This window comes from Coregonus lavaretus (genome assembly GCF_964263955.1).
Source record: "Coregonus lavaretus genome assembly, contig: SUPER_35_unloc_3, whole genome shotgun sequence".
Classification (NCBI taxonomy): domain Eukaryota; kingdom Metazoa; phylum Chordata; class Actinopteri; order Salmoniformes; family Salmonidae; genus Coregonus; species Coregonus lavaretus.
This window is the reverse complement of record NW_028167179.1, coordinates 1,131,301-1,143,170: the sequence shown is the minus strand read 5'-3', so window position 1 is coordinate 1,143,170 and position 11,870 is coordinate 1,131,301. Positions and strand designations below refer to the sequence as shown.

At 44.4% G+C, this 11,870-nt stretch overlaps 1 protein-coding gene across 2 annotated transcripts; it reads right to left on the bottom strand.

Annotated features, from left to right (window-relative positions):
• Window positions 1–1,216: 1,216 nt before the first annotated feature.
• Window positions 1,217–11,187, bottom strand: LOC311110340 (uncharacterized protein). Of its 2 annotated transcripts, XM_084188887.1 has the most exons (6): window positions 10,708–11,187; window positions 9,341–9,471; window positions 8,964–9,140; window positions 3,678–3,842; window positions 2,784–2,888; window positions 1,217–2,545 (listed from the first exon to the last, which is right to left on the bottom strand). In XM_084188887.1, exons 1-5 carry the CDS (start codon window positions 10,964–10,966, stop codon window positions 2,856–2,858), a joined length of 765 nt encoding a protein of 254 aa, XP_084045013.1. In that variant the 5' UTR covers window positions 10,967–11,187; the 3' UTR covers window positions 1,217–2,545; window positions 2,784–2,855. The 2 variants fall into 2 exon arrangements, with proteins under 2 accessions (XP_084045013.1, XP_084045012.1); XM_084188886.1 differs by lacking the exons at window positions 1,217–2,545; window positions 2,784–2,888; window positions 3,678–3,842; window positions 9,341–9,471; window positions 10,708–11,187 and adding an exon at window positions 7,590–8,716 and having other exon boundaries at window positions 8,964–9,044.
• Window positions 11,188–11,870: the final 683 nt, after the last annotated feature.

Genomic DNA, 11,870 nt, shown 5'->3' with positions numbered 1-11,870 from the left:
CTAAGATGTTTGGCGCAGTATATCTCTATGAAAAAATGTGCACGAAAACTAGTCGTTTCTCGTTGAATGACAAATACTTTTATGAAGAATCTCTACTGTTGACCAGTCAAATAAAATAAAATGTTATTGGTCACATACACATATTTTTAGCAGATTTTATTGCAGGTGTAGAGAAATGCTTGTGTTTCTAGCTCCAACGAAGGGGCGAAGACTTAGGCTCCGAACTTCGGTTTGCCTCCAGAAAAAAAGGTGTGCCCGAACAGCCGAAAAAAACATCTATGTCCAAAACTAACAAAAAAAGTTACAAAATGTCATCGTAATATATCCACAAACTCTTCCAAACTGTTTTGGCTGGGAAGCATGCGTCCTAATGCTCGGCATCCCATGTTGTGACCCAATAACACCAGAGGTGGTTAGTCTTTGAGCTCCCTCCTTGACCTCTAGCCATTGTTTGGGTGTTGTTGGGATTGTGTGCTGTGTTATAGGCTAGGTACCTCTTGTGGTGAACGCCCATCCTGACCATGTCTGTATTGGTGGGGTAACCATGAGGTAGCTGAGGAAGGCTAGACACAGGTCCAGCTCCAGGCTTTCTATGAACCCAGTCACCAGGCATTAAACAAGACCCTGACGGAGAAGACAGACTTGCTGGTAGACTCCCACCACTCTCTGTAAAGGCTTATGCCCAGGGTGGGGCCACGGTCTCTCTGATGACCACCAGGACTGAGGTTGTTCAGTCCACTGGTTGTGTTCTGTGTAGTGGTTGTGGTGGAGTCTCTGTCACTCGTGGTTTGGTCCTGGTTCTGACTCAGGAAGGAAGAGGGACGGCTCCTGATCTGGGGCCAGGGTTTGTGACCAGCCGCTTCAGAGGTCCAGTCTCTCCCGCCAGCAACACCAGATATCAGGAGGTCCTCACGGATTGCAGACTGTAAAGACAAATTGAACAGAAACGCATAAAGGTTTATATAAGGAACTCTTTGCTGTACACACATAAACATATTATAAAACATTAACCACAGTCAAGCCCATCTCTAACACTGATTCAAATACCTAACAATATGGAGTAATTGGAGTTTATAAAAAAAAATGGCAATGTGTTGAGTCAAAAATTAATTATCTTTCGGTTCGACTGAGATCAGGAAAACTGCAATGATACAAAAATAACCAATTCAGTCAGCACAGTCAATTTCAACTAAATGGTCATACGCTCACACAACGTGAAGTACAGTACTTTTATTGCACAAAACCATACATGTGACAGTAGAATAACTTTTCTCACTATGGTAACACATTACATTTTCTGTAAATCTGGTACCCTAGTTTGATAAAATTCATATTTATAATACTGTCATTACATTACACACAGCTTCACCACTTTATGTAAAGTAAACATGAATTAAGGCACTATCATTTCCTCATTATAAAACACGAGTATCAAACAACAGGACAAGGTTGTCACTTTTCATCAGTGAAGCATTTCTACAGACACCATCACACCAACCATCACCATATCATCTACTCTGCTTCATCATACTCATTCTTTCCTCAGTTCACCTCATCCAGTTCCCTACTACATACAAAACAAACATAATTAACTACAAACTAACTAGTAATACGTTATATGTCACTATATATAGACTGTGTGCATTTTCTACTGGTGTATCCTGAGGTAGCTCCTCTCTGAGAACCTCTTCCCGCAGTGTATACAGGCAAACGGCCACTCTCCCGTATGGACCTTCAGGTGCATCTTCAGTTGGTGCTGGTGGGAGAACATCTTCTCACACTGGGGCCAGCTGTAGGATTTATCCTCTGTGTGGACCCTCTGGTGCCTATTCAGACTGGACAATTGGGAGAAACTAGCCCGGCAGAGGTGGCAGCCGAAAGATTTTTCCCCCGTGTGCATCCTCCGGTGGATTTCCACCTGTTTGGGGAAATTGAAGGCTTTCCAAAAGAATGAACACAGGAAGCGCTTCTCTTTGCCACCGGTTCTACTGATAGCGGTACTACTACTGTCATTTGTCAATGGGCTTGTGTAGAGGCACTGGCATTGTCTGAGGTCTGGTTTAACATAAGGAGATTGTGTCTGTGTTGTCACAGGGTCCATGTTCCAGTTGATAGATCCTATAGAAGGCAGGCTGAAGGCAGCACCTGTTAGGGTGTTAACCTGAGGCGCCATCCGTCTCTGAATCACAACTATAGGAGCAGGACGGAGTATCGCTAGCAGAGTCTCTGTCTGTTCTCTCCCGCCGCATACGGCCACGTCCCTGTCCCCGCAGACCAAATCTACGCCTTGCCCTGGTCTCAGGCAGTCTGTTGTTATGGAGACAAAGTTTGGTTGTTGTTTTGTGTTCGACTGTCTGTTTCTGGTTGTGGTTAACAGTGTTCTTCCCCAGCCCAGAGTTCAGGAAGCTGTCCCATCCACTGACCTCCACTATGTCGCCTCTGGTCCTGGCCTGCTTGGTGATGTCGTTCCCTGGGCCCTTGGTTGCACCAGTCTGGGAATCCAAGATGGCCGCCCAGTCTCCTCTGTTAGCCTCCAACCAACCACCTGCAGGAAGAGGTTAGAAAATAGACTTTAAAAACATGGCAGAGAACTCTGCATTTGGAGTTTTTTGGGGTCAATTATCTGGTCAAGTTCATTCTGGTCAGTTTTTGTATTTAATCATACTGTAAGTTGTATTGATTTTATTTTATGAATGAAGAAATAAATAAATAATAGCCAGGCGCATCACTATTCCTATGAAAAATCTATTACTGTATGTAGGCTATATGTATTTCTCTCTTACCTTGCTCCCCCATCTTTAGTCCACTCAGCAGACCAATGATCTCTGGTCCGTCTTCTATAGTCTCATCTTTGACTAACAGCAGATCAATCTTCCCATGTCTACTGACTGTAAGAGATACAGAGTGAGAGAATGTTGGATCAAGAAATCTGATCTGAGCACCCTGCTATGGAGCATCTTATGACTGGGCAATGAGGAATTGCTATGAGTACTATGCAAACATGTTAGTTAATTTAATTACTTGACACTCTTTAAAGACATGCTCCTGTCCTTTTGCAACTAAGACAGTTTATTTGAAATCTCCCACTTTGGGCTGGATGTGTCAATGTGTAGTTCATACATGCATAATCTATGAGCAGAATTACTGTGTTACCTCAATTAACAACGAAATCCCTTGTTTGAATGCAACTGTTTTCTGGAAGCTGTGCTACGCCATTTTCCCTACATTTCCCCCCACGTCGGCCAGACCCCTAGCAATTCAACTTCTAGCCAAATTTGAGTGACAGCTAGCAAGAGGCATGCCCAGCAATCTCCAATGAGGTTGCAGGGCGGGCCCAACGGCTCAGTGGACACAGCAGAAAGGGAGCAATGACATGGTGCACATACGTGATGTAGTATTTTTGGGGGCCACTTTTGGCTCGTGAGCGCTACTTTCAAAACTACTGGCTAAAAAGTATACAAAATAACCAGAAAATCTCTTTAATGGTTTGATAATTGAAAGGACTGGGCCCTTATCCACAAAGAGTCTCACAGTAGAAGCCCAGATCACCTGTCTATATGGTCTTATTCATTATGATCTAACAGGCAAAACTGATCCTATATCAGCAGTCCTCTGAGAGGCTTTGTGGATGCGGACCCTGACCTAATACCATTCAACCAGTAGGTCAGTGGGCTCACCTCAGTGAGACTGTGTGTGGTCCTGTGCTGCTCAGCTGGTTCCTCTGTGTGTTCAGGAGGTGGTGTAGTCTGGTTGTCCTCCATGACCATAGTCCCCTCAGGGTTCCCCAGACCCTCCTCACATCCCTCCTCCTTCACCAGCAGCACCTCTGGACCCTCCTCCTCCTGGAAGAGACAGGTGATACAGATTACACAGACATACACTCCCTCAGGTACGTACACACAGATAATAAACACACTTTCAACATGGAGTGTTTACCCATCCCCACTATGTTTGAGTCCAATACAAACCAAATACTGTAGTTACAGAATGACTTCATTGTTGTTAAACCCATCATGGTGGACATAAAATGATAAGTAATCATTAGACAAACCTGACTAAACTATTTTGACGTGTACAGTAGGTGTTTGTTAGTGTGTGGGTTTGTGTAGATATATTTAATAAGTCTATAATGGTTATAAAGCGCTGTTGGGTGTATGCAGATCAGATATGATGTATACTAAAGACAGTTTCAATAAAAGTCTTAGAATGAAAAGTCCCATTTTGTGTTTATTAAAGATGAACAAGTTTTAAATAAACCATATGAAAACCATATATACACATTCCTAAAAAAAACAATGAACTTGATAAACTGCATACATTTAATGATTTTCTCATTAAGTGTCTTGGGGAAATATTTAAGTAGTTGAATGGAAGTAATGAAATAGTTATGTCAACATATAACCTACACAGTACAAACACAATATGTAACAATACTTTTTAGGCTTACATATAAACTCAGCAAAAAAAGAAACGTCCCTTTTCCAGGACCCTGTCTTTCAAAGATAATTCGTAAAAATCCAAATAACTTCACAGATCTTCATTGTAAAGGGTTTAAAACACTATTTCCCATGCTTGTTCAATGAACCATAAACAATTAATGAACATGCACCTGTGGAATGGTCGTTAAGACACTAACAGCTTACAGACAGTAGGCAATTAAGGTCACAGTTATGAAAACTTAGGATACTAAAGAGGCCTTTCTACTGACTCTGAAAAACACCAAAAGAAAGATGCCCAGGGTCCCTGCTCATCTGCGTGAATGTGCCTTAGGCATGCTGCAAGGAGGCATGAGGACTGCAGATGTGGCCAGGGCAATAAACTGCAATGTCCGTACTGTGACACGCCTAAAATAGTGCTACAGGGAGACAGGACGTACAGCTGATCGTCCTCGCAGTGGCAGACCACGTGTAACAACACCTGCACAGGATCGGTACATCCGAACATCACACCTACGGGACAGGTACAGGATGGCAACAATAACTGCCCGAGTTACACCTGGAACGCACAATCCCTCCATCAGTGCTCAGACTGTCCAAAATAGGCTGAGAGAGGCTGGACTGAGGGCTTGTAGGCCTGTTGTAAGGCAGGTCCTCACAAGACATCACCGGCAACAACGTCGCCTATGGGCACAAACCCACCGTTGCTGGACGAGACAGGACTGGCAAAAAGTGCTCTTCAATGATGAGTCGTGGTTTTGTCTCACCAGGGGTGATGGTCGGATTCGCGTTTATTGTCGAAGGAATGAGTGTTACACCGAGGCCTGAACTCTGGAGCGGGATCGATTTGGAGGTGGAGGGTCTGTCATGGTCTGGGGTGGTGTTGTCACAGCACCATCGGACTGAGCTTGTTGTCATTGCAGGCAATCTCAACGCTGTGCGTTACAGGGAAGACATCCTCCTCCCTCATGTGGTACCCTTCCTGCAGGCTCATCCTGACATGACCCTCCAGCATGACAATGCCACCAGCCATTCTGCTCATTCTGTGCGTGATTTCCTGCAAGACATGACTGTCAGTGTTCTGCCATGGCCAGCGAAGAGCCCGGATCTCAATCCCATTGAGCACGTCTGGGACCAGTTGGATTGGAGGGTGAGGGCTAGGGCCATTCTCCCCCAGAAATGTCCGGGAACTTGCAGGTGCCTTGGTGGAAGAGTGGGGTAACATCTCACAGCAAGAACTGGCAAATCTGGTGCAGTCCATGAGGAGAAGATGCACTGCAGTACTTAATGCAGGTGGTGGCCACACCAGATACTGACTTAATTTTGATTTTGACCCCCCCTTTGTTCAGGGACACATTATTCAATTTCTGTTAGTCACATGTCTGTGGAACTTGTTCAGTTTATGTCTCAGTTGTTGAATCTTGTAATGTTCTTACAAATATTTACACATGTTAAGTTTGCTGAAAATAAACACAGTTGACAGTGAGAGGACGTTTCTTTTTTTGCTGAGTTTATATGCCTTATATACACTGCTCAAAAAAATAAAGGGAACACTAAAATAACACATCCTAGATCTGAATGAATGAAATGATCTTATTAAATACTTTTTTCTTTACATAGTTGAATGTGCTGACAACAAAAATCACACAAAAATTATCAATGGAAATCAAATGTATCAACCCATGGAGGTCTGGATTTTGAGTCACCCTCAAAATTGAAGTGGAAAACCAAACTACAGGCTGATCCAACTTTGATGTAATGTCCTTAAAACAAGTCAAAATTAGGCTCAGTAGTGTGTGTGGCCTCCACGTGCCTGTATGACCTCCCTACAACGCCTGGGCATGCTCCTGATGAGGTGGCGGATGGTCTCCTGAGGGATCTCCTCCCAGACCTGAACTAAAGCATCCGCCAACTCCTAGACAGTCTGTGGTGCAACGTGGCGTTGGTGGATGGAGTGAGACATGATGTCCCAGATGTGCTCAATTGGATTCAGGTCTGGGGAACGGGCGGTCCATAGCATCAATGCCTTCCTCTTGCAGGAACTGCTGACACACTCCAGCCACATGAGGTCTAGCATTGTCTTGCATTAGGAGGAACCCAGGGCCAACCGCACCAGCATATGGTCTCACAAGGGGTCTGAGGATCTCATCTTGGTACCTAATGGCAGTCAGGCTTCCTCTGGCGAGCACATGGAGGGCTGTGCGGCCCCCCAAAGAAATGCCACCCCACACCATGACTGACCCACCGCCAAACCGGTCATGCTGGAGGATGTTGCAGGCAGCAGAACGTTCTCCACGACGTCTCCAGACTCTGTCACAGGTGCTCAGTGTGAACCTGCTTTCATCTGTGAAGAGCACAGGGCGCCAGTGGCGAATTTGCCAATCTTGGTGTTCTCTGGCAAATGCCAAACGTCCTGCACGGTGTTGGGCTGTAAGCACAACCCCCACCTGTGGACGTCGGGCCCTCATACCACCCTCATGGAGTCTGTTTCTGACCGTTTGAGCATACACATGCACATTTGTGGCCTGCTGGAGGTCATTTTGCAGGGCTCTGGCAGTGTTCCTCCTGCTCCTCCTTGCACAAAGGCGGAGGTAGCAGTCCTGCTGCTGGGTTGTTGCCCTCCTACGGCCTCCTCCATGTCTCCTGGTAGTGCCTCCATGCTCTGGACACTACGCTGACAGACACAGCAAACCTTCTTGCCACAGCTCGCATTGATGTGCCATCCTGGATGAGCTGCACTACCTGAGCCACTTGTGTGGGTTGTAGACTCCGTCTCATGCTACCACTAGAGTGAAAGCACCAAAAGCATTCAAAAGTGACCAAAACATCAGCCAGGAAGCATAGGAACTGAGAAGTGGTCTGTGGTCACCACCTGCAAAACCAGTCCTTTATTGGGGGTGTCTTGCTAATTGCCTATAATTTCCACCTGTTGTCTATTCCATTTGCACAACAGCATGTGAAATGTATTGTCAATCAGTGTTGCTTCCTAAGTGGACAGTTTGATTTCACAGAAGTGTGATTGACTTGGAGTTACATTGTGTTAAGTGTTCCCTTTATTTTTTTGAGCAGTGTATATATATATATATCACACAATGTCTGGATGCAATATTCTACCCAGGAATATTCAACACTTTAATCTGTTGCTCTCCTTATTCCAAATGCATCTGTGGATCTTTTCTGCTGACAACAATGAAAATTAACCTTGTCTTTAATGCAGGGTTTGATCTAAACGTCAGAAACCATCGAGTGGAATGGTTACCTTCTATTTTATAGAGTGGAATGGTTTTTCTGCTGGTGTATCCTGAGGTAGCTCCTCTCCGAGAATTTCTTCCCGCAGTGCGTACAGGCAAATGGCCTCTCTCCCGTGTGGACCCTCTGGTGCCTCTTCAGATCACCAGCCTGGGCGAAGCGCATGTGACACTGGGAACAGCTGAAAGGTTTCTCCCCTGTGTGGACCCTCTGGTGCCTCTTCAGGTTGCCAGCATGAGTGAAGCACATGTGACACTGGGAACAGCTGTATGGTTTCTCCCCTGTGTGGACCCTCTGGTGGATCTCCACCTTCTGGGAGCAGCTGAAGCCTTTGTTACAGAACATGCAGAGGAACCGCTTCTCTTTACCGCCCGTTGTTGCTCCCCCTCCCCGCGCCTTAGCCCTTTGGTCGTTTGAGTTCAATACCTGATCAAAAATAACGCAGCCGTGTGAATCGGAAGGTGCCATCGACATGGACACTGCGTGTAAAGGGGAGTGGGTCGCAACATTTAGATTTGGCTCTAAGCTTTCCCTGTAATCTAAGAAGTCACTAGTGTTGCCCTGCGAGTGTCCTTCTCCTAAGTGAATCTCGTCTGCATTCCAGTTAGCCAGTTTCTCTTTCCCGACCGTTGTTGCTCCCCCTGCACGAGCCTGGGCTCTAGCCCTATCGTTTAAATGTAATACCTGATCGGAAATCACGCAGCCGTGTGACTCTGAAGGTGCCATTGACGTGGACACTGGGTTGCAATCCCTGAACGTGTGTAAAGGGGAGTGGGTGGCAACATTTAGATTTCCCCTGTAATGTAAGAAATCTCTGCCTTGTGAGTGTCCGTCTCCTAGGTGACTATCTGCATTCCATGTGGGAGGAGCGTCGCCCTCCACTTTCACAGTCACCTCATCCACCACTATAACCTCCCCTTTCTTATCTAGGCACCCTTCAGAGTATACACTACTACTGTACCGGTTCCAGTCCCCTCTAGACAGATCAGTCTGTGTCTCTAAACCCAAGGGCATGTTGCCAGGGTCCATCTCTGTAGAATAAGAACAAGACAGATCATCAATGCCAGTGTCTAACACGTCACCATCTCCACGGGAATTAACTGTCCCCTGACTCTGGTGAAATACTGTTAAGTTCTCTGAGCCAGGAGCAGGAGGACAGCCCAGTCTCTCTGTGTCTAATCGCTCATATCCTGTGTGTAAAAGCCTTCGTGTTACAGTTAAAGTCTCTGTGTCTGTCTCTGTCTCTGTCTTGAGGACGGCGTTCGGCGTTCCACTGACCTCCGTGATGCTGCATTTGGTCCTGTCCTGGGGCGCGGCGGTGGTGGTGAGGTCCTCGGTGGCTACAAGGTGCTCTCCAGCCTCTCCAGTCTGGATGTCTCTGCTGTGTCGTAGGTCCTCATCTCCTTCAGACCTCTCCAGTTTGACTCCAGGACCTGCAGCCTCTGCATTTGCAGACTGACACAAGAAAAGGGGAGGTTATTACCGGTACATGAGTAGAATTGGATAATAATGTCGTAGGGAAGTCTCACAAGCTCCCCTATGGCAGATAAATGAGGATGTACATGTAAGCAAGTGAATAGCTGAGGGGAGCCTTTCTGAAATAAACTGGCCACATTTAATGTACTGTCATTTTGTTGTAATACTATTACACTAACCTCTATCATGATAACGTGCTGGGTTGAGGTTCCACTCCCCTCATCAACAGTGATTGGTTGGTCATCTCTCCATGTATTGTGTCCCGCTGGCTTCACAAAGCTCCTGTGGCCTCCATTGAGATGTCCTTCACCTGAGAGTGCGATTGGGGGTAAAGAGGTGGTTAGGTTAGCTACTGTCAATGCTTAATCTGTACACTATTGACAGTTTTGACATTGTGTACAATTGGCAAGGATGTAAGGTAACACATACCATAACTTCTTGATACAGTATTTATAATTCAATGTATTATGTTCCATGCATCATATTGTTTTTTTAATGCAGTAAATCAATTATCTGGTTATAATATGATAGTGTGTCTTTCTGCAAGTTAACTAAATATTCAGGAGAATTATTGCATACTAACTCAAAACTGACCAAGACCCAATTCTGGTTAACCTAGCCTGGATACTCGATGTTGAATTTCATTGAATTCTACTTTAGGAATAAATAAGCGTTTGGATCAAGAACGTTTCCTCTCACGACCTTTGCATGCCAGAATGTTGAATACAATTATATTTTAAGTTACTTTACCGCTTCGGGTGATACAAATATGATATAATATACCAGCGCTTTTAAAAGTTGGTGTAAAGTACTTAAGGAAAAATACTTTAAAGTACTACTTAAGTAGTTTTTTGGGTATCTGTACTTTACTATTTATATTTTTGACAACTTTTACTTCACTACATTCCTAAAGAAAATTATGTACTTTTTACTCCATTCATTTTCCCTGACACCCAAAAGTACTCAAAAGTTAAATCTTGAATGCTTAGCAGGACATAAATGGTCCAATTCACGCACTTATCAAGAGAACATCCCTGGTCAACTCCACTTGATCTGGCAGACTTAAACACAAATGCTTTGTTTCTGAGAGACGTCTGAGTGTTGGAGTGTACCCCTGGCTATCTGTACATTTTTAAAAAATACGAAATTGTGCTATCTGGTTTGTTTAATATAAGGAATTTGAAATGATTTATACTTTTAATACTTAAGTTTTTGCAATTACATTTACTTTTGATACTTAAGTATATTTAAAACCAAATACTTTGACTCAAGTAACATTTTACTGGGTGACTTTCACTTTTACTTGAGTCATTTCCAATTAAGGTATCTTTGCTTTTACTCAAGTATGACAATTGGGTACTTTTTCCACCACTGCCTGAGAGAGAACTTTCCTGATCCAAACGCTCATTTGGCGTGGAATCCAATGTCATGAAATTCAACATCAGGTCTCCCGACAATGGTTAACCATATGTGGTTAACACATCTAATTTCAAACATGTGCAGATGTGAACGGGGCGACAGGCCCCACAACCACGGCAAAATGTACCTCTTGCCATTCCTCTGTATCGGTCAAGGATCTTGACACCACTTGGACGACTGGCGAGGACGCGCTCACGTGCCACCTTCAGTTCCAGTAGTTGTAGTTTCTTTCGCAATGCACTGTTTTCTTTCTGGCTTTGAGTTATTTCCAAACGAAACACTGCATAGTCGTCGTCTACGAGTTTACAGACCTCTGCCACGGCTGCATTCGCTAGCACCTCCATGATGGAGGCTATTTGAGTGTGAAAAACCATACAGTTAGCCATTGTTAGCAGCTAGATAGTTAGCGTTACCTAGATAACAGATCTATCAACCAAGTCCCGTCTACAACGCGAATTAAAGACTGCCGGGGATAAGTATATGATGCGGTGCAGTTAAATGAGTCATATTCTGAGTTCCAGGGTATTAATACACGACTAAATAACAATATAAACGCTAAAGTAGAAATTTGTCTTGGTCACTTCACTTCCGTTTACACTTCTTCAGTGGTTTTTAAATGGCGGTTGGCAACCAACTTTTGTGATTCATTACCGCCACCAACTGGACTGGAGTGTGTGCCAGAGAAAGGGTAGGTGTAAAGTTTAACCCTACCCAATTAAACTGTTCATCACGGATACTATTTGCAAATAATTTGCTTTATTATTTTACTGGACTGATGGTACCTGCATCTGATGGTCATGGTGCTTTCAAGACAACTGGGAACCAGAAAAGAAAAAAAAGAGATCATGACCTCAGTGATCTTCAGGTCTAAAAGTCTGAGCTCTAGAAAGATGCCAGAGTTTCCGACATGGAATTCCGAGTTGGATGATCATTCAAAACGATTTTTCCCAGTCGGATGTAGTTTTTTCAGAGTTCCCAGTTTTATCGAATGCACTGAAGTCGGAAGATTTCCGAGTTCCCAGTTGTTTTGGACACAGCATTAGTCTTCCACTTGATGGCGAAACTTGAGTCGCACAGCATCTACCTCATGCACAAATTCATATTGTTCTTATGACCAGAGAAAGTGAAATATTCCTTGATATTAAAATAAACACGACGAGCTGCTAATAATAATACAAACGCAGGGCTATCGATACACTTGGCTACTCATTCATTGCAGCTGCAGCGCGAGTGGAAGTAGGGAGAAGCGCGTTTTATGTTTTGTAACAGTATTGAATAAAAACATGAACT